Below are 23,880 nucleotides of genomic sequence, written 5' to 3' on the forward strand. Positions count from 1 at the left end.
CTTGTGGGAGGGAGACAGAGACGGTATGAGAGAGAGAGAGGGAGAGAGAAGAGTGGAGGCAGGTGGAGAAACCGGGGTTGGGGGAGTATGTGTGTGATAGAGAGAGAACGGGAGATGAGGGAGAGTGTTGGGAAAGAGAGTGTGTGCTGAAAGAGAGAGAAAGAGTGAGAATTGAGGAGAAAGAGTAGGGAAGAGGTAATGGGGAGGCCAGGCTGCAGTTGGGGGACAGAGAGAGTTAAACCCAGCTCCTGAGCTCAGGGCACTGTGACCTCCCCTTCCCTGAGAACCAGGACTTGGGGCTGAGTCGGTCTCTCTCCAGCTCAGCTTCTCCAACACAAAGACACACACCAACATCGGTCACTCTGCTGCTCGGCACACTTTAATCAACATTTTTATTGTTTACAAATGGAAGTGATGGATGCAGTCAGTGGGATGGTGCATTTTCTCACCGGCCCCTGAGTTGTGAGAAACATTGAAATGTGTCCATGTAACCCCCCTGTGGGGTAAGGATGGACAAACCAGCACTCCCCTCAGTCTGTTACCATAGCGACAGGCTGCTCCATCGCTGAACCACTGAACTGAAATGAGAAAATCCCGGATGGATTGATTAATGATGGAATTTGATGGATGGATGGATTTGTGTGAAGGGATATTTCAGCACATTCTTCAGCTGCTGCCTGAACTTAGTCTGGGTCACGGCGTAAATCGCGGTGTTTGTGCAGCAACTGAGGAGCTGCAGCATGAAGCCCAATTCCTGCACAAAGCCATCGAGAGACACAGAGTAATACCCAATATCCGACATCCGTAACCATATAGAATACAGCATTAACGTTGACCATAACAGGACGAAATTGGCCGAGATTACAAACAGTAAAATGATGGATTTTTTTCGGTTTCTCATTTCAGTGTCAGACTGAGCGTCCCCATTGGTGTGAGTGCGGAGTCTCCTGCGGGCTCTGCTGGTGATTAAAATGTGTCTGACGGTGAGAACATTGAGCAGCAGAATCAGGAGAAATGGGACACCCGGGGTTAGAATGTGGTGGAGGAACTCGATTGTGGCCCAGACAGGGGAGAATAGAACAGCGTTTGTTACATCACAAAACCAGGGGGCGTTCCCCAGCCGATACCAAGCCGAGAGAATAAAATACCAGGAGATGTTCTTTAAACAGCTCAGCACAGTCACTGCTCCCAGAATCACAGCCGCCGTTTTCTCACTGCAATATTTACGTTTCAGCTTCTGGCAACAAATGGCCACAAACCGATCAAAGGTGAAAGTGACGGTGAACCAGACAGAGCAGTCAGTGGCTGCATAAAGCAGGGCGGCGTGGATATTACACACCGGGACGGAGTCCACCAGAAAATAAAACTGTTCCCAATAAACAATGGGAATGTGTCTCAGGATAAGGTCGAGGATAATGACCAGGAGATCCGCTGCTGCCATGGCCCCCAGGTAACGTCTGACACATGGAGACAATCCACAATCTTTATAAAGCAGGACGTAGATGGTCACTACGTTAACTGTGAGGAAGGAAAACAAACCCATTATCCATCAGCCTGGAACCAAAGGGACCTGTTTGATTGGGGACCCAGTGAGATTTTCAAAATGGGAAGGTCGGAATTACTGACATAAAATGTGACATAAACCACAAGAAACCTCCCTCCCCAAACACACAGAGACACATCCATAAGGACAGATGGTTTCTAGAACATTCCCACACACTCGGTCACTCGAGAGCAGACACAGGTCACTCCTTCCCAGTTCCTAATACGGAGGGTGGAAACGTTGCTGTCCTGAAGGATTCTCTCCCAGTTTCCTGAAGACAAACTGAGTTTGGGAATTTCTGTATTTTGGTCTAAGTTGTGGTCGATCCTCTGTTGTGGAGAAATGTAAACGCAGGGAAAACGTATTCACCCCTTTAACTGCCTGAGGGGCCTTCGGAACAGTGTCTCCTTCTCCCTGGAACGGGATCTCTTCCCTCGGGATCTTATCGTTTGTTCAATTTACTGACGTCCGGCCATTCACAAACAATGTCAGGGACAGAACGTTCCGGCAAATGTCAGTTATAGAATGTTGGGGACAGAACGTTCCGGGGAATGTCATTTATAGAATGTCAGGGACAGAACTTTCCGGGGAATGTCAGTTATAGAATGTTAGGGACTGAAAGTTCCAGGGAATGTCAGTTATAGAATTTTGGGGACAGAACTTTCCAGGGAATGTCAGTTATAGCATGTCAGGGACAGAACGTTTCGGGGAATGTCAGTTATAGAATGTTGGGGGCAGAACGTTCCGGGGAATGTCAGTTATAGAATGTCAGGGACAGAACGTTACGGGGAACCCCTTGGCCTGTCCATCACCTTTCCCCCCTACCCACCCCACCAACATGATGTACTGTGCCTGGGAATACTGTAACATTAATGGGGTGTGAGACGGAGGGTTCAATCACAGGAATGGGAACTAAAGGCATTGCCTGATCAGCTGAAATGGTTAGATATACCACATTCTCAATCCACAGAACCAGCCCAGACACCATCAACCCAGAAGAGATATCTGTTCACTGTGGAACACTGTACAGACCAGGCCAGTGTCCTGTGCATTACAACCCAGCAATCTGTCCAGATTAATCCATTACATTGGTCAATACAATCCAGCAATCTGTCCAGAGTGAAACACTGCACGGATCATATCACAGCACTTATCTGCAAAGGCAGATTAGACATCTGTTCAGTTTGGGAAGCTGGGATAGAGATAGAAAAGCTGCAGATGCTGGAGTCCGAAGTAGACAGGCAGAAATCTGCGAGAACACAGCAATCCAGAGAGCATCTGGAGGTGGAGAAGTCGACATTTCGGGAGTAAACGTTCTGTATGTGTCCTCAATGAGGGCTACACCTGAAACATCAAATTCTACACCTCCTGATGCTGTCTGGATTGCTGTGTTTATCCAGCAAGTATTCAACATGGGAAGCAATGCAGACCACACCCATGCATAGATCTATAACCCCAGACTAGATATCTGTCCAGCACTGGGAGCTGTGCAGACCACAACAGGGCATTGATCTAAAAACCCGGACGAGATATCTGTCCTGCACGGGGAGTTGTGCGGAACACAGCAGTGCATTGATCTATAAACCCGGACTAGGTATCTGTCCAGCACAGGGAGCTGTGCAGACCACAAAGAGCACTAATGTGTAAACCTGCAACAAATATCCATCCAGCACCGGAGCTACACTGACCACATCATTGCAGTATCTATAAACCTCAACCAGATAGTCTGACCAGCACAGCAACCAGCACAATTACCAATGAATCATCTGTAAACCAGGAGCAGTTACCCTCCCAGCATGTAGGACTGTGTACACCACCCCAGTGCATTGCTCAGCAGAACTGTGTTAGATCCCTGCCCAGTGTGGGGAAACGTGCAGCCCATGCTGGAAGTGACGGGATGCGCAGCTCCCACCCATTTACAGCTCCATCTCTTCATTGTGCCCTGACAAAGGGGTGCTGTGTGTGTGAAAATCACTGCCAGAGAGAGATGGCGGGGGAATCAGTTTGAATATCACCACATGGGAGGGGTTGGGGTATAGACAGAGAGGGGGAGACTGAGAGACAGTGTCATGGAAGGATGTGTTCCCAGGTTTCAGAATGCTGAAATGTCGACACTTTGATAACATCCTGTAACCCCTCAGGAAAGATAGGAAAAACGCATTTTGTTGTGAGGCCAGATGAAACAACAGCTGCTGCTTGGTTTTCAAATTATGTTTAAGTAATTTTAATAAGTGCCTTTTTGAAACAGTATATTGCTGTAGAGTTGAAGTCAGGTAATAAGCAGTTAAGAGAAATGGGGTCCCAGAGTTGTGAATAGTTGATGTAAAATGTTCACTTTCAGAGTGAAAAAAAAATTGATGTTTTTGTTTAAACAGTGGAATTTGGGAGTTCTCTGTCACTCATATTTTAACAGTTTACGATGTGAATTGCGCATTTCTTTACATTTAGTTTAAATTACCAGATGAGCTCAATATTGTGTCCAAACAATTGCTGTGTGTACATCTGTGTGTCTCTGTGTGGGGCAGGTCTGGCAGTCTCTGTGGTGCTTAAAGTGATGCAATGCCACCCTCTGCTGGCCTCTCCACGTCACTGCACAGACATTGGCAGAGGGTGAAAACCAACAGGGATACATTCAGAGTGGGGGAGGGAGAGGGCAGCTGCTCACAGCACCATCCAAACTGATGCCTTATCAATGGACTGATCTAAATGTCATTTAAACGTTGTAACTGTCCCTGCTTTCACCACTTCCTCTGGAAGTTCATTCCACACACAAGTCAGCTTCTGTCTAACATATTTACCTCTCATGACTTTTGTAAATCGTTTTCTCACACCTTAAAATATCCCTCAGTTTTGAACCCCAGCTCTAGGGAAAAGACATCAGCCTTTCAGCTTATCTGTTCCCCTCATTATTTCATAAACCTGTGTAAAGTTACCGCTTAATCTCATATTCTTCAGTGAAATATATCCCAGTCTATCCAGCCTCTCCTTGTAGCTCAATCCCTCCTTTCCCAGCAACATCCAGGTTAAGCTCTTCTGAACCCTCTCCAGCTTAATAATATCAAGGTCAATTATATCAAAGTGAATAGTCAAGGTTTTTTCCAAGGGAACGGGGAGTCCAAAACTAGAGGATATAGGCTTAAGGTGAGAAGAGAACATTTAACAGTGACCTAAGGGGCAGCTTTTTCACCCAGAGGGAGGTGTGCCTATGGAATGAGCGGGCAGGGTGACCAGATTGGACACAGTATTCCAGAAGAGGTCTCACCAATGTCCTGTACAACCACAACATGACGTCCCAATTCCGATATTCAAAGGTCTGACCAATGAAGACAAGTGTGCTAAACACCTTCTTAAACACACTATCTATATGAGATGCAAATTTTAAAGAATTAAACCTGACGGCCTAGGTCTCTGTTCTCCAGCACTGCCAAAGGCTCTACCTTTAATTGTATAGGTCCTGTTCTTGTTTGATTTACCAAATCCAATGCCTCACATTAATCCAAACTAAACTCCATCTGCCACCCCTCAGCCCAGTGTGTGATATTACTGCCTCCTCACCCTCACCCTTCAATTTTAAAATACCCACCCCTCTCCAGGAGGCCTGCACACTCTGGCCTTGATTTTTGCAAAGACCCTGACTTTGGTTTGCCTTGCGTGGTTAGGGGGAGGAGGAACAGATGGCAGACACAGTCAGTGGGGAGGAGAGGCTGGACAGTAATCAGTGGCTTGGAATCATTTCATGGTTTTAGGAAGAGGGCAGTCGCACGTTAGAGGTGGGTAAGAGTGATCGGTGTTTTGGGACCAGAAAATTCTTCCTTCATCTCTGGTGTTCAGTAATAAATGTCTATTTGAGACCCTTCATTGGGCAGAGTGCGTCTGCAGGACTTCTTTCCTTAATATTGCAGACTACAGATAATAGCAATTAAAGATGTTTATAGTTAATTTCGATGGCACAGCACGTGCAGTCAACATTCTACAGTTGCGACAAATATCTTGCATTTGTTTAATAATACAAAGTTTTTTTTGTAATTCAATAATGGTAACCTGATTATAATAAATCCACACCAAGCCGAAAGCGGGCAATTAAAAGATGACCCAAAATCTGAGTATGGTAGTTGTAGTGCCCCTATCTCTGAGCCGGAGCTCTGGGTTTGATTTCAATTCCTGAACTTGTGTGGTAGTGTTCCTAGCTCTGGACTAGAAGGCGTGGATTCAAGTCCTGCCTGTTGCAGAGGTATGCCACATCATGTCAGGACAGTCTGATGAACAAACACACAGGAGAATAACGTTACAGCTTTATGGGTATTGCTGAGTGATGCTAGTATTCCTACTTCTGGGCACAAAGGTCTAGGTGTAAAGCCCACAGAAGTGTTTCATGATACATCTGAACAAACTGATTAAAATGGATTTAGAATTGTGACTTTTTGGAGACGGAAGAGGTGTCAGTGTTGAATTTCAGAATTTCGGCCGAGGATGACTGAAAGTACAGCTATTCGTGTTGATTGGAGTCACATTTCGCAGCAGTAAAGGTTTATAAAATCAGAATGGTCATGAATAGGGTGAGTAGTCAGGGTTTTTTACCCAGGTCAGGGGCGTCCAAAACTAGAGGGCATTGGTTGAAAGTGAGAGGGGAAAGGTTTTGATGGGGCCTAACGTGCATCATTTCACACAGAGGGTGGTGTGCATATGGAATGAGCTGCCAGAGGAAGTGGTGGAGGCTGGTACAAATACAGCATGTAAAAGGCATCTGGGTACTGACAGACCTGCCGAGCTTTTCCAGCAATTTCTGTATTTCTTTTTAAAAATGCATTTATTTTAACACAGGTATTCTGAATAAATTCAGCATTTTTATTTTTTAATGACGCAGGGACATATGAACACATCTTCAAATCGACCAAGACCATTTTCTGCTAAGGTTAAAGCTCTATATGACAGCAGCAATGATGCACCTACATGGAACAGGGAATGTGATGGAGACATCGTTTGGACAATGTACAAGGGACCTCACATGGTCCAGTTTGGGAGAGGATGACATTCCTGTGTGATTCAGCTCAGAGAGGGAGAAAATGTCATCTGCCTGAGAAAGAATTGCCTCTTGCACTCTCTCTCCTTCATTGTTCCTCATCACAGCAATGTGTGCGAGCTAAAAAAAACCTCTAAAGTCTCGAGACCATTCTTATTTTTAAGGAATACCTGCAGTGTTGAAACAGGCCCTTGGACCCAACAAATCCATACCAACCTTCCCAACCCATTTCCCTATATTTACCCCTGACTAATGCATCTAACCTAGAAATCCCTGAAAACGACGGACAATTTAGCATGACCAATCCAACGAACCTACACAGTTTGAGCTGTGGTCAGAAACTAGATCACCCATTTAGAAGCTCACATAGAAAAGTGGAGAATGTGCAAACTCCATACAGACAGGCACCCAAGTCTGGAATTGAACCCAAGTACCTGGTGCGGTGAGGCAGCAGTGCTAACCACCGTGCTACCCTTTGCCTGATCCCTTTCCAGAACTTTACCACTGGAATCTCCTCACTGCCTAAAGCAAAGTGAATTCATCCAAATCCAACTCTCCCCGGATGAAATACCATTGCTAGGAGCTATGTGAGTACAATATCTTCAGAAGCAGAATAACGTTTTGGACAATCTTGCAATTTTTCCTTTGTCATGAGTTCCAATATTATCTGGACAAAATTCTTTCAAGTTAAAATTGCAGAGAGAGAGAGAGAGTGTGTGTGTCAGTGTTTTTACAAAGGGAAATATTGATTATATAATTGCAATACCCAAACAGTTTGCCATTCATCTTTCCATCACAGTTTGAGTAACATTGCTCTGGATCATAACGTGTTGTTTTAGCAGATTAAGGAAACTAGCCTGACTTGTTCCTAAAACTGACCCTGACCCAGTCTGAGACGGATATGATCGGCCATATCACCGACCTGGTTACATTTAACATTAGTTGTGAGCAGTGGAGGATAAGGAAACAGAGTGACCCAAAAAGCGGGGGAACTGTAGACCGGTGAGCCTCATGTCAGTGGTGGGTAAGTTGTTGGAGGAGATTTTGAGGGATAGCATTTACATACATTTGGGAAGGTAAGGGCTGATCGGGGTAGAAAACGTGGCTTTCTGCATGGCAAATCATGTCTCATTAATTTGGTTGAGTTTTTTGAAGAGGTGATAAAGAAGATTGATGAAGTCAATTTGGTAGACATTGTCTATATGGACTTCAGCAAGGTGTTCATTTAAAGAACAAAGAGCAAAGAAAATTTACAGCCCAGGAACAGGCCCTTCGCCCTCCGAGCCTGAGCCGATCCAAATGTACTGTCTAAATATGTCGGTCAATTCCTAAGCATCTGTCTCCCTCTGCTCCCCACCTACTCATGCATCTGTCCAGACGCAACTTAATGAATCTACCTGCCTGACTCTACCACCTCTGCTAGCAACGCGTTCCAAATGCCCACCACCCTCTGTGTAAAGTACTTACCGCGTGTATCCCCCTTAAACGTTCCACTTCTCACTTTGAAAGCACGACCTCTCGTTATTGAATCCTTCACCCTGGGAAAAACCTTGTCTCTATCCACCCTGTCTATACCCTTCATGATTTTGCAAACCTCAATCAAGTCCCCTCTCAATCTCTTTTTTTCTAGTGAAAATAAAGCTAACCTACTCAGTCTCTCTTCATAGCTAGTACTTTATTCCGATTGGTAGACAGATTAGAAAGTTTGGTCACATGGGATACAGAAGATGCTCCTGATGAAGGGCTTTTGCCCGAAACGTCGATTTTGCTGAAGCTTCTCGGATGCTGCCTGAATTGCTGTGCTCTTCCAGCACCACGAATCCATAATCTGGTTTCCAGCATCTGCAGTCATTGTTTTTACCCTGGGATACAGAGGAAGCTAGTCACAACTGGCTTGTAGGAAGAGTGATATTTTTCAGACTGGAGGCTTGTCAGCAGCAGTGTACTGCAAGATTCAGTACTGAGTTCACTGCATTTCATCATTTATGTAAAGGATTTAGATGTGAATATTGGGGCCATAGTTAGTAAGTTTACTGATGACATCAGAAAGGTGGTGTAGTAGATTATCTCAGAGTACAACAAGACCACAATTAGATGGACAAAGGGGCAAGGAGTGACAGATGAAGTTTAATTTAGATAAAGACGAGATTTTGTATTTTGGCAAGGCAAATTAGGGCAGAAATTATACACGTAATGGTAAGGTCCTGGGGAATGTTGTGGAACAAACGGACCTAGGGCTGCAGGTACATTGTTCCTTGAAATTGGAGTCGCAGGTAGACAGTGTGGTGCAGAACACATTTGGCACATTTGCCTTAATCAGTCAGAGCATTGAATATAGGAGTTGTGGTGGCATGTTGTATCTGTACAGGATGTTGGTGAGGCCGCTTTAAGAATACTGCGTACAACTCGGTTTTCTGCAGAAATTACTTACACAGAGGTTCCAGGTCTGGAAGTTTGAGCTTACGGGAGAGGCTTATTAGGTTGAGGTGTTTCCCTCGGAGTGTCAGAGGTTGAGGGGCGACATTATAGAGGTATATAAAATCATCAGGAGCATGGATATTCTGAACAGCCACGCTCCGCTCCCCAGAGTAGGGGAGTCTAGAACAGGAGAGCATAGGTTGGAGGAGAGAGGGCAGGTGATTTAGAAGGGACCTGAAGATAAATGTTTCACACAGAGAGTGGATGTGTGTACAGAAAGAGCTGTCAGAGGAAGTGGTGAAGGCGGCTACAATCGCACATTTAAGAAATGTCTGAAAGAGGACGGATATTGGTCAAATGCTGGCAAATGGGACTGGATCAGATTTGATATCTGATCGGAGTGAACAGGTTGGGCGAACGTGTCTGGTTCCGTTCTGCATGACTCTCTGATTTTATCAGAGTGATGATGAAAAATTCTGAATGGACCTTTCAAGTGGGAATTCTCTTCACTGGAAGTTTATCGTGCTCTATGTTCACATTGATTGAAAGCTGCATTTGTTTAATATTTGACAGAGAAGCGACTCATCCATAATGCAATATAGACAGGAAAGTGGAGCTGAGAACCCAACCTAATCTTAGTGCCTGGTGGAGAAGGCTCAAAGTGTCTAATGGCCAATCCCTGTTTCTCAGTCCCATGTTTCGGTGTTCCATTCAGCCCCTCATACCTGCTAGACAGGAACAGTTGGAGGCTACTTACTGCTATAACCTGGTGCACAGAAACAGAGGAGTCAATTCGGCCCTTCAAGACTGTCACACACACTTTGAAATGATTTGGGAAATGTAGTTGGAAAACCCAGGCTGGGTATGAAAGAGGCCCCTCGTGTCTCTTTACAGAGCTTCCCCTCTCTCCAACGTATGCTCTATTTGTTGGTCATGTTGTAGACCTAAATTCACTGAGAAGACAGCCCCCATACTTCACCCAGACATGGCTCACAAAATCCTCTGGTCTCCCTGACTGCAATATGCAATAACAGAGAGCATTCATGAAAATAACACCCACTAACTTTCCAATAACAGAATGTGAGAACATCAGAAACAGTGGCAGGTCGTTCACTCCCCAAGCCTGCCTTGTCCTTCACGATGATTGTGGCTGATCCGCTCTCGGTCTGAAATACTCTTTAATGCCCAATTCTTCATAGACCTCAACTCTCTGACAGATCAATATCCATCTACTTCCTCTTCAAATACTTTCAGTCATCTCGCTCCCCAACACTCTTGCGGAGAGAAATCCTGACATTCAATACCACCTGTTTGAAGAAAAAACTTGCTGCTCCTATATCATGGCTTATTGAAATGAACAAATGGGGTTGACACAAGGGTTCAGGCAATAATGACTGGTCCTGATATCAAGGCAGTGGTTGACTTTTGTTGACATCAAGGAGTTAACAAAGCTGGACTTAATGGGAATCAGAGTAAACTCTCCAGTATTTGGAATTAGACATGGCACAAAGGGAGATGTTCATCATCTCCGTTTTGGGTCAACTCTGTGGGAGATCCTCAGGGTAGCTTCCTCTTCACAAACGTCTTCAGCTGCTTCATCAATGTCTCCCCGCCCCCACCCCCCACCCTCCCGACCATAAGATCAGAAGTGGGGATGGTCACTGAAGATTCCACAATGTTCAGAACATTTTGTCCCCCGTCAGCTCCTGAACTGGTCTGTGTCCATGTGCAGCAAGACCCAGGCTCCATTGAGACTTGTGCTGTTAACGTGTCTGTAACATTCATGTAACAGAACTGCCTATTGCCACAGTAAAACAAGACTTCATTCAGCACCTCACGCTGGTTTCAAAGTAATATGAGGAAACTATTCAGCCCATTGACACTATTGGAGAAGAACAGGGACAGCCCACTCAGTGCCTCCAGGCTATTACTCAGGAAGAGAAGGGGTCTAGTGTGATGGACCACACCAGAGCCTCTCGAAAATATTGGAAGGCAGTAGCCTAGACTCTAACGTTTTCTTATTTTAAAGGAAATGTAAAGTGTATGTTCCAGATGCAGTGTGACTGGTCAAACTACTCGGTGTGAAGCAAAACACCATTTATTTAAACACGAAAGATGAAATAAAACCAAAGAAAGGGGAATTTAAAATAATTCTACTGGGTAACCTAACAGAATAATAGAACTCGGAACTATTACTAATGAACTAGTCCAACATAGGAAATTCCTGTAAGCACAGCCCTTGGCAAAAAAGAAAATTTAGGAATAGAAAACAGCATCAAGAGAAAATTCAGAGAGAGTAGCAGCCAGGAGACATTCCCTGAAGCTTCCAACTCTGTGGAGACCCCTATAGTTTTTGATGTTACTGAGAAATTAAAACCCAGTGATCCTAATCTGTGACAGCTGGCCACACCCATTCAGGCTGCATTAAAATAAACACAAGGCCTCCCCGGCTGTTTACTCAAGTGGTCTTAACTCGCCAGCTTGATAACGGTCATTCAATCTCTCTCTGAAAAGAAACCAAGACAAAATCAACTCTTAAAGCTGCAGCTTCAACACACTTGTCAGCACATCGAGCTATCAAACAGGAACCAAGGGTAACCCAATCAGGCCCTTGGCCCTGTCCAATCGGACGAGGAAGAAGCCAATCAGTTCCTTGAGTCACTTGTACAGGAACAGTAGGAGGCCATTCCCACCTCAATGCACTTACACGGGGGCAGAATGAGGTAATTGATGCTGATTCCTGATGAATGTCTTATGCCCGAAACGTCGATTCTCCTGCTGTGCTTTTCCAGCAATCGACTCTCTACTCTGATCTCCAGCATCGACAGTCCTCACTGTCTCCGAATTGATGCTCTAACATGATGAACAGACAGACTGCTCCACGTTGTTCCTCGTGGCTCCGTTGCTCACGATACGCACGTGGGACTTTAATTTGGTTTTCTCACGGTGAGGAGGGAAGCCATATATGAAGTCTCAAGAAGGCATCTTCCAACTCCGAGAAGCTAGCCTAGTGTTCTCTATGTAGGATGGAATCTGATGGGAATGGATACCTGTTTCAGGTGGACGGTATTGTGGCTGCTGTTGGGGATTGTGAGCAACCTGACATTCAGTTCAGGTTCACACGCTGACTGCACAATAACGTGGGGAGAGTTCATTTAGTCATATAAACTATTAGGAAAGTCACGTTAGACTGATGAATGGACTCTCTAAGTTCAAACAATGCTGATCTTGTTCATGTTGATCTTGTCTCGTGCACGTCCTGTTCAGCGTAACCTGTATGCCTTACTCTGTCCCAGTCTATTTCTAACCTATGATCTGCCTGGCCATGCTTACTATGATCTGCCTCCATTGCTCATAAATAAAGTGTTTCTCTGTACTGAGGTACACGTGACAATAAATCAAACCAATCAATCCTGGGTAAAGTATGGAATTTCTCTCCCTGTCAATGTCTGTTTGGAAATAAGTGATCTCTGCCAATCCTCGTGTTTCAGCATCACTATTTATTCATCTCTCACAGCTCGACAGATTAACACTCAGCTTCTTCACTCTATTCTCATGATACCATCACCCGTGTCTGTGGTAAGTAGATCATTCCTTACAAAGGTGATCAATTCTGGAGAGAGTGCCCCAAATACTCTCTCAGCAAGGCTCTACAACAGCAGGAAAATGGTTTTATTTATGTACTCGAATCATCTTACAATGAAAGACAGCATACCATTGACTGCACCCATTACTTACACAGGGTTTGATTCGGAGCAGTCAGCATAGATTTGTGAGTGGAAGATCACGCTTCCTAAATTCTTTGATGAAGTGACCAGTAAGATTGATGAGGACAGAGCGTTAGACATAGACTCTATGGATTTCAGTAAGGTCTTTGAAAAGCTTCCATTTGGCAGGCTGCTCTGGAAGGTTATATCGCGTGGAATGCTGGGGGAACTAGTCAATTGGATACACAGTTGGCTTGATGGTAGGAAGCAGAGGGTTTAGTGGAAGGATACTTAACAGACTGGAGGCAGGGCCCATTGGTGTTTGATGTCTACGATTTGTTTGACAATGGACAAGGCATGATTGGTAACTTTGCCGATGACACTATAATAGGTAGTATCGTGATCAGTGAGGAAGTTTATCAGAAATTGCAGCAGGATTTTAATCAGGTGGGAAAGTGGGCCGAGAAATGGAAAATGGAATGGAGTGTAGATGTGTGATGTCTTGCCTTTTGGAAGCTTAAACCAAGGTTGGAGTTTCATATTGAAAGGGAGTGCCGTAAGGGGTGTCGTGGGCAGAAAGACCTTTGTGTTCAGGTGCACACGGTTCTCTGAGAGTGGAATCACAGGTAGACAGGTCAGGGAAAAGGCTTTTGGCACACTGGCCTTCATCAGGCAGGACATTGTGTATAGGAGTTGGGAATGTATGTTGCAATTACACAGGACTTTGGTAAGGACGCACTTGGCGTATTGTGTTCAGTTTTGTCACCTTGTTATAGAGAGCATGTTATTAAATTAGAAAGAGTGCATAAGAGGTTTACAAGGACCCAGTGGTCTGAGTTAATGGGAGAGATTGAACAAACTGGGACGTTTTCTTTAGAGTGTAGGAGACTGAGGGGGGACCTTATAGAGCTGTATAAGATCACGAGAGATACGGATAGGGTGAATGCTCCCAGTCTTTTTCCAAGGTTTAGAGAATCGAGAACTAGAGGGGATGAGTTTAAGGTTAGAGGGGAAGGAATAAAAGGGAAACTGAGGGGCCATTTCTTTACATAGAGGGCTGGTACGTGGATGTGCTGCCAGCAGATGAAGTTGATGGGGTACATTAACAACATTTCAAAAGCATTTGGATAAACATGTGGATAGGAACGGACCAGAAGGATATGGGCCAACTGCAGGGAAATGGGGTTAGCATGGATGGACATTTACAAGGTAGAGGCGAACCCCTCTGTTAATTAAAACCAAACACCCAGAAAAGCTCGCTTCACCTCGTAGTCTGTTAATATATGAGTGACACAGATCTCCTTAATTCCACTATTTTAAAAAAAGAGTAAGTTAGGTTCTTGACTTTAATACTGAGCACTAAACAACGACTATTCGCCAATACAAGCCCCTCTGTTTCTTAACTATTTATTATCTGACCCCAACTCTGTAAAAATATGTTGTTCCAAAAACCCACATATTAAACTTACAATCTCAAGACCACACAGTCTCTATCTTCCCCGCTGTATTCACTCTTCCAGCTGCTGATCTCCCTGGGTCACTTTTTTTTTACTGCAAGTAGGTTTTACATGAACATGTATCTTTGATAGAGAGTGTTTGACATGGCCAGTTAGCACTCCTTCTCTACAGCAGATACTCTGCTGTTCGATGGCAGTGGCTCTCCCTCTATTGTTCAAAATGCTGGGTTTATATACTCCCCATGATACAACAATTCTCATAATTTGATTGCTTTCAAGGTGTCCAAACAATAATATTCACATTCTATTGGCTTCTGGTATCCTGAGCATTATTTAACCCATTCTTTGGTTGTGTTTGAATTGTTGTCAAAACAGCAACCAAAACTCAGGTTTCCATTTTCCCAGCTAATTTATCTTTGGAACAGTCTGCCCTTTAGCTGGCATCTATGGCTATACTTTCTATTCAGCAAAACCCGTTCTGTCTTAAAGTGACCAGACATGCTTTCGGCAACAGAACACTTTCCCCCTTCAGAAAAAAAATGAACATTTTTCCTCTGATTCTTCATCCCATTATTATGAAATACAAAAATATTAATCTCAGTTATACCATTCATATTAATTCTGCACACATATATAACACTGGAATAAGTCAAATGTTTTGATCACTTTTTCCTTTATAGCCGCGATAACACATCTGCTATCACATTTTTAGGACGCACAGCATGTGCATTTAAAGTTCAAAGTTGGTAACATGAGACTCCAATGAAATAGGCTCATATCCTGGTCTTTAAATATTTCAAAAATACGAAATATGTGATCATGGAAATATTGTCAGGCCAGTACAAAACTCAATCATTCTTTTTCAATAATGGAGATTTTGCATTTTTTTTTCTGGTGGATATTGAGTTTTTTCGACAAGTAGCCAATTGGCCATTCAATTCCATCATCAACTTTCTGTATCAAGACATCTCCGACCACTATACCCCGAGTATCAAACACAATTTTCAAAGGGTTTCAAAATATTTGGTGTAGGTGAAACTGGTGCGGTGATTAATCCTGCTTTAAAATTCTCAAATGCCTCCTGGCATTGTTCTGTCCACCACAATTCTATGTTCTTCTTTAATAAACCCATCAGTGGTGCCAATACACTGCTGAGGTTTGCAACAAACTTCTGATAGAATCCGCTCAGTTCCAAAAATCGAAGCACCTATTTCTTCGAGGATGGTCGTGGAAATTCCTCAAAGCCCTTCGTCTTTGTGTTCCCTGGGATCAACCTTCCATGTCCAATGAAATGCCCCAAGAACGTCACCTCTGCCTTTGCAAATTCTGTTTTCTTTAATTTTATTACCAAGTTTGCTTCTTGTAATCATTCAACATGCCCTGGCAACTGTAACATGTGAGTTTTCAATCACTTGCTAAAGATCACTACATCATACAGATAACATGAACAATTTGTTCATCTGACCACAACTCTGTTTCTGAGTCTTAAATGTGGCATTATTCATTCACGTGACATACTCGATAACGCTTTTGTCATCTCCGGTATCTTTACCAAATAGTTTAACTGATTAACATTTTTTTTTTGAAATGCGCCACTAAACCTGGTTTTGAATGGATTTCTTACCATTGGTGGCAACACTAATACGTCGTCCCCACGGGAAATCGTCAAAGGTTCAGAGGTTTTATCTGCCACTTGCTTCATTCTATGCTGTGCCCTCTTCAGGTGCTGTTTAGCTAATTCAAAGTTTGTGAGAAGATTTGTAGCTCGGGTGCTCGTTGCTGTGGTTCTGTTCGCCGAGCTGGAAGATTTTGTTGCAAACATTTCGTCCCCTGTCTAGGTGACAGCCAGACTACTGCGACCACGAGGACTTATAACAGCACACAAACCAACAGCCACTCTCAAACAACAACTCACCAAAACGAAGGACCCGATACCCAGCATGAGCAAAACTAATGTAGTGTACAAAATCCCATGCAAGGACTGCACAAAACACTATATAGGACAAACAGGAAGACAGCTAACGATCCGCATCCACGAACATCAACAAGCCATGAAACGACATGACCAGCTATCCCTAGTTGCCACACACGCAGACGACAAGCAACATGAATTTGACTGGGACAACACTACCATTATAGGGCAAGCGAAACAAAGAACAGCCAGGGAATTCCTAGAAGCATGGCATTCATCCACAAACTCCATCAACACACACATCGACCTGGACCCAATATACCGGCCACTACAGCAGACAGCTGAAACTGACAACCGGAAGCGGCAGGGACAGGCCACGATAAATGCCGGAGGAAACACCACAGAAGCGCTTCACAGGAGGCTCCCAAGCACTGAGGATGTCACCTAGACAGGGGACGAAACGTTTGCAACAAACACTTTCAGCTCGGCGAACAGACCACAGCTGTTTAGCTAACTCACTGACGCCATCTAATCTCTCCCTCACTTCACGTACATAATCCAACTGTGAGATCTCCGAAGTCGGTCTTGTCAATTCATATTTAATTAGTTTCAAATTACCTCTCACTTCATGTACGAATGTTAACTCAAAGGAAGTAAACGGGATAGATTTATTTGGGACATCTCTAATGGCAAACAATTTAATGGGACAACTTTATCGCAATCATTCTGGTAATCCTGACAGTATGCTGTTAACATGGTCTTCAGTGTCTGATGCTAAATTTCCAAGGTTCCCTGGGATTCAGGATGTGTCGCACTTGATTTGAAGTGCTGTATGCCTAAGCTATTTTAAAACAACTGTGTAGTAAAATATAGACCGTTGGTCTGACTGAATCTCTCCTGGCAGTCCACAGCGAGTAAAGAAAGCTAACAACCCCTCCACCTCCCTTTTTACCTTAACACTCCGTAATGGAATTGCCTCTGGAATTCTGGTGGACACATCCATTATGGTCAGCAAATATTGGTTTCCACTTTTAGTTTCGAAAGGGGAGCTACACAATTGATCCTATCTACGTAAAAGATTCTTCAAATGCAGGAATTGCCAACAAAGGTGTTTTTTTTTTACAGCCTGTGACTTACCTACCATTTGGCATGTTACAAAAAATAACCACGTCCTTGTGCATTCCAGACCGCTAGAATTTCTACTGTACCTTAGCCTGAGTTTTCCAACACTAGATGACCGTCTGCAGTTAGTTCATGTGCTACTCGTAACACTGTATGCTACCAGTAACACAATCTGGTGCACTTCGGCCAATTTTCCTTCTGCAGTAACCTACTGTTGTCTCCATTTTAAATTTAGGATTCCAGCTGTAAATTGATAACGTTCGATAATGCATTCTGATTCCTTTTCTGTGTGTGTGCATGTGTATGTGTGTGTAAAATTCTCTGTTGTAAGTCTATTAGCCTTTCAGGACTAAACACCATTGCCTGACCCTCTGCCTGTTCAGGTTTTGTTTTCTGCACCGTGACATCAAACAGGGTGTCAGTTAACTGCACATCAACTCCTTTGGCTTTTTTTTCGTATTTTCTCCTTCCTGCTTTTAACTTATGACAGTGGGATCTTGTTACTACACAGTCTGGAAAAATTCCTGGGTATTTTTCTTTTAACTCCCTAGTTACCTCGTCTTCCTTTGCCTTCTCCACCACAAAGGGTGTTTCTCCCACCTTGAATCCTGCTAAGTCGATCCCCAAAACAAACTGTATTCCTGGAACTGGCACTCAATCACTCAATCTCATTGTTACTTCCCCAACCTTGATGTGGCACTCCAAATTGATGTTACACTAGGGAATGCTTAATTTCGGTCCGTATTCCAAAAAATTATTATGCTGTTGAGTAACATGTCAGAAAGAGTGAAAATACTTCCATCTCTAACTATAAGAGGCCGAGGGAATGTGTGGGCTGCAGAAGCTGGTGATCCGAGTTGAAAAGTGAGGGGCTGGAAAACCACAGTAGGTCAGGCAACATCCGAAAGACAGGAGAGAAGACATTTCAGACACAAGTCCTTCATCAGGAAAGTGGGTAGTAAGGGAAGGGGGAGGGGGCTGAAAAAAGAAAGGAGGGGGTGGAGCTGGGTGGAATGCAGCTTGTAAGGAGAGAGGTAGATGCAGGGGGGTCTGATGGTGATAGGTTGGAGAGGAATGTGAAGTGGGCAGTTGGTAGGACAGCTGGAACCCTCAAACTATACAGCATCAGCATCGCCTTCACCAATTTCCAAATCTCCCCTCTCCAACCTCAACCCATATCCAACCATTCAAATTAGCACCGCCCTCTTCAACTGTCTTAATTGTACATCTTCCTTCCCACCTACCCACTCCAACCTCCCCTCCGACATATCACTATCACTCCCACCTACGTCTTCCTATCGCCCTCCCAGTGACCCTCCCGCCAGCCCAGCTCCTACCGTCCTATTTATCGTTCATCCCCTTGTCCCCAAGCCATATTCCTGATGATAGGTTTATGCCTGATAGTCGATTGTCCTGCTCTTCAGATGCTGCCTGATCTGTATTGCTTTTCCTGCGCCTCACTACTCAACTATTAGAGACTGAGCAGATCCCATATCTCGCAAATTGTAACCTCTTGTCCTCCTCCACACCCCACGCCGTTCTTTCTGAATACAGTTTATCTACAGAGGCGAATTCTTTATAGAGATCAGGCACTGCCTCCATACCCAGCCCCTGCCTCGGCTGTGCGCGCTCCTGCAGCTCATCGGCTCTACTCGGGGTCTCCTTTACCAGTTTCTCTAATGCTAGTCCTTTGGGTTGAGAAGACTCGCCACACTACCATACATCAAAAGCATTTCTGAACTGTCAGCCAGACTACTTCGACCACTAGGACTCAGAACAGCACACAAACCAACAACCACTCTCAGACAACAACTCACCAGGACGAAGGATCCGATACCCAGCATGAGCAAAACCAATGCAGTGTATAAAATCCCATGGAAGGACTGCACAAAACACTACATACGACAAACAGGAAGACAGCTAACGATCTGCATCCATGAACACCAACTAGCCACGAAACAACATGACCAACTATCCTTTGTAGCCACGCATTCAGACGACAAGCAACATGAGTTCGACTGGGACAACACTACTATTATAGGACAAGCCACACAGAGAACAGCCAGGAATTTCTAGAGGCATGACACTCATCCACTGATTCAATCAATAAGCACATCGACCTGAACCCAGAATACCGGCCACTGCAGTGGACAGCTGGAACTGACAAGCGGAAGTGGCAGATACAAATCACTATAAATGCCGGAGTAACATCACAGAAGCGCTTCACAGGAGGCTCCCAAGCACTGAGGGTGTCACCTAGACAGGGGATGAAACGTCCGCATCAAAAATTCCCAGCTCAACGAGCATAACCACAACAACGAGCACCCGATCTATAAATCTTCTCCCAAACTTTGATGTAATGTGATTATAATTGAGCAATGCAACCACAAAGGCATGCGGGAGGATCTGGCCAGAGTTAATTGGAAGGGGAGCCAAACAGGGAAGACCACGAAACAGCAATGGCAGGAGTTTCTGGTGCTAATTCGGAAGATAATATCAGAAATTCATCCCAAAGAATATGAAACATAATCATGAGAGGACAAGGCAACCATGAGCGATAAGGTAAGTATGGGACAGCATCAAACCAAAAGAGAATACATACAATGCGGTGAAGATTATTGGGAATCCAGAGAATTCATTGGCTCTGGAATGACATAAGGCTGGAATCACTGACATTATAGAGCTCTTAATCATGGTCAGGAAGAGAAACAGAGGGAAACACATTCACTTTAAACAGAAAAGATGGCATTACTCAAGGAAAAAGTTTCTGATGAATTAAACAGTTGTATTAAAATCAGTTAAATGCTTTTGTGGAATGTGTCAAATTGAAAGCATGACCCAGGGAGAGAACCTAAGCAGAATGAGAATTTAAAAATGGAAATATTTCCCCATCAGAAACCAATGCCCAGATCAATGCCATGATGCCCAGAGAATCACGGACGTCAGTCTTCAAACAATTCGATTCGCTGCACGTGACATGAAGAACACAGTAGATACGGCAAAGGCATTGGGCCCTGACACCATTCCTACGATAGGAAAGAAGACTTGTGCTGCACAACAAGCCTTGTCCCTGAGGAAGCTCTTTCATTCCAGTTCCAACTCTGACATCTCCCTGGCAATGTGGAAATTTACTGAACTATGTCCAGTCCCCTATGAGGGGAATAATTACAATCTGACGAATTATCATCCCCTCATACCCATCACAATAGTCAAATTGGTGGGATTCTTTTTGACGGAGCAGTCAAACAGCACAGAAATAACCTGCTTAGTGTGGTTTTTGACAGGTCCCCATGTGGAGATGGTGCTGTTGTGGAAATTTCATTGGATTACTAATCCAGACCACGCTAATGGTCTGGCAGCTGGTGAAAGTTAAAAACAATTAATAAAATATCGAGATCTAAAATCTGGTGTCACTATTAATTACCCTGAAGCTAATGTCGATTGTGAACAGCAGTTTGCTTCTCCAATGTACTTTCAGGAAATAAATCTCCCGTGCTTTCCTGGTCTGGCATAAAAGTGTCTCAAGACGCACAGACATGTGTTAACTTCTTTAATGGTCTCTGAAATGGCTCCAAATCATCATCCCTGTTTATAGTTTGTCTCGCCCTGTCAGACTTTTATGTATTGCACAGAGGTATCCACTCATTTTGCTAAAGCACATGGAATATAGGTTCAGTCGACCCAAACTCTGCTCCCACAACAAGCCTGTCATCCTAGAGATCATGATTCGGAGATGCCGGTGTTGGACTGGGGTGTACAAAGTTAAAAATCACACAATACCAGGTTATAGTCCAACAGATTTAATTGGAAGCACAGTAGCTTTTGGAGCGACGCTCCTTCATCAGGTGATCGTGATGAAGGAGCGTCGCTCCGAAAACTATGTGTGCTTCCAATTAAACCTGTTGGACTATAACCTGGTGTTGTGTGATTTTTAAAATCCTAGCGATCAGTCTGGTCATCCTTCGCTGCTCTCCCTCAATGTCAGGTTTGACCTTTATTCGGTAAGGAGACCAAAACTGCACACAATACTGCACAATGTTTTAGATGGGCTCTCACCAAGGCCCTGTACAGCTGCAGTAAGGCACCCTTACTCCTGGAAACAAATCCCCCTGACATTGTGGTCAACTCAACCATTTACCTTCCTAACTGCTTTCTGTTCCTGCAAAAAAAATATTTACATTGACTAGTGTACAGGGAGATCCAGATCCTTTTCAATGTTCCAACTAGCCAACTGGTGGGTCTATGTCAGTGTCTCAATGTCATTCCGAGTACTGTCTTCTAGCTTCAGACCTCACTGCCATGGACCTTGGAGGTCGGCGAAAAAATGAAACAAATAGTAGCATAAGTCCCTTTATAGAATAACATTTTCCAATCTTTTCAAATGGTAGACTGCCGTTAACTTTTCCCATCAAAGAGCAGAACATCACATCTACCCACATTTATCTCCATCCGCTACATGTTTGCACAGACACTCCACTTGCCCCAGTCACATTGGAGCTTTTTTACATCTTCCTCACCCACTCACAATCCGACATAGATTAGTGCCATATTCAGGCCTGGAAATATTGCATTTGATTCCCTCGAACAAATGTTTGGTGTGCATTTGAAATAGCTAGGGCCCAAGCATTGAATCCTGCTATACCCCCGAATTCTCCGTTCTAAAAAAAACATTGATTTATTCATGCTCACTGTTTCCTGTTAGCTCTCCCATTCTAATGCTATGCCCTTCCATTAGCCCTAGTCCCATATATTTCGAATTTGCATAGTAGGCTTGGGGATTTATCGAAAGTCTTTCTGAAAATCCAATCGCATCGCACTGATTGCTTCTCCATAATTTTGCAAAAAGTCAGTTTCTCAATTATGATTCCCATTTTATAAATCTCTTTTGACTTTGTCTCAGCCCATTACTTTCAGTTAAAAGACTCTCTCCATAACGAGTATTTGCTAATTTCATTCTACTTCCTTTTTCTCTCTCACCAGATTAAAGTTTCCTAGTATTTCTGGGAAGATTGTATTTTGTTTTGTTTTCTTCTGTGAAGACATGACTGAAATATCTGCTGCATCGTTCTGCCATTTCCCTGTTCTCCAATCTCCATTCTCTGGTTTCAGACTGTAAAGAAGCTGCACATTCTTTTCCTTTAATTTTGCCATTGGCGTACTTTTTGAAGCTATTACAAGTTCACTCTTCTTACCCTTGTGCCTATAGAGTGTTCTGAAACCCATCAATTCCTGTTTTAAGCTTCTCAACGATTGATCTTGCACAACCATGCACTCATAGAAGCATAGACCCTTCACTGTCAGAAATACAGCATGGTCTACATTAGTCCCATTTTTCTACATGTGCCCCATCGCTGGGAATGTTATGACACTTCCAGAAGTCGTCCAAGTACTTTGTAACAGCTGTGAGGTTACCCGTGACAATTCCCTCTTCGGTAGTGCATTCCAGACCCCAACACCCTCTGGGTGCAAAACGATCCTCAAGTCCTCTCAAAATCTCAAACCCTTCGCTTTAAGAGTGTTCTCTCCCTTTTCCTTCACCCCCTGACGAAAAGGAACAGCTGGTGTCTATCCACTATGTCCACGTCCCTCATAATCGTATCCTTCTGAATCACATCCCCCTCAACCTTTTCTGCTCCAAACTGAACAACACGAGCTTATCCAGCCTCCCTCCATAGCTGATATGCTCCAGCCCAGGGAATATCCTAGTGAATCTCCTCTGCACCCCCTCCAGTGCAATGACATCCTTCCTGTAATGTGGTTTCCAGAACTACACACAGTATTCCATTTTGGCCTCACCAAAGCTGCACATAACTCTTATAATCTGTGCCTCGATGAATAAAGGCTATGCTTACGCTCCTCTTTGCTTTCTCAACTTTTGTATTAACCTGTCCAGTCAATTTCAGGGATGTGTGGAGAAGGTCCCTCTGAGTTCCCTCATGTGCTGCCATTCACGGAGTATTCCGCTGCCTGCTTCCTTCTTCCAAAGTGCATCACCTCATTTTAATCAGGGTTCCATTCCATCTGCTATTGATCTGACCATTCCATCTGCATCTTCCTGTAACATAAGACCTTCCTCCTCACTGCCAACCACCCGGGTCAATCGTTGTATCAAACGCAAACTTAGTTATCACACTTTCCTCACCCCTTGTCCATATTCACAGATACACCATTTATGAGTACCACAAAACATAAGGTTATTGATCACACAACACCAGGTTATGGTCCAACAGGTTTACTCGGAGGCACTAACTTTCAAAGTGCTGCTTCTTCACCAGGTGGTTGTGCGCTTTGAAAGCTTATGCGTCCGAATAAACCTGGTGTTATGTGATTTTTAATTTTGTCCACCCCAGTCCAACACTGCCACTTCCGAATCACAAATAATAAGGGACACAACATTGATCCCTATGGTGCACCATTAGACACCGGCCTCCAGTCACACCAACAGCGTTCTACAACCACCCTCTGACTCCTACCACTAAAGTTGATTTAGATGCAACTTGGCAAGTCACTAATGAGTCCTACTATTCCCTGGTTATTCTGTTCCACTTGACACATTTATTGAATACCTGGGGATTCTCCGTAAGCCTGCCTGCCAGCAGGTTTCGATGCCCCTGCATTAGTCAGTCCTCTCCGATTGAAGAATTTCCTCCTCATTGCAGTCTTAAATGGTCTGTCCCTTAGCATGCCATTATTAAATGTAG

At 44.1% G+C, this 23,880-nt stretch overlaps 1 protein-coding gene across 1 annotated transcript in view; it reads right to left on the reverse strand.

The window, feature by feature from the left end:
• Positions 1-607: 607 nt before the first annotated feature.
• Positions 608-23,880, reverse strand: part of LOC148146302 (putative G protein-coupled receptor 139) — a 60,002-nt gene continuing 36,729 nt past the window's right edge. Inside the window, exon 2 of the mRNA XM_087998665.1 lies at positions 608-1,518. Within this exon, the coding sequence (XP_087854791.1) occupies positions 608-1,518 (911 nt within the window). The remainder of the gene's footprint in view (positions 1,519-23,880) is intronic.

The sequence above is a fragment of the Chiloscyllium plagiosum genome, unplaced genomic scaffold (assembly GCF_037043375.1).
Source record: "Chiloscyllium plagiosum isolate Xiang-an unplaced genomic scaffold, Cpla_swu_hap1 HiC_scaffold_21, whole genome shotgun sequence".
NCBI lineage: Eukaryota > Metazoa > Chordata > Chondrichthyes > Orectolobiformes > Hemiscylliidae > Chiloscyllium > Chiloscyllium plagiosum.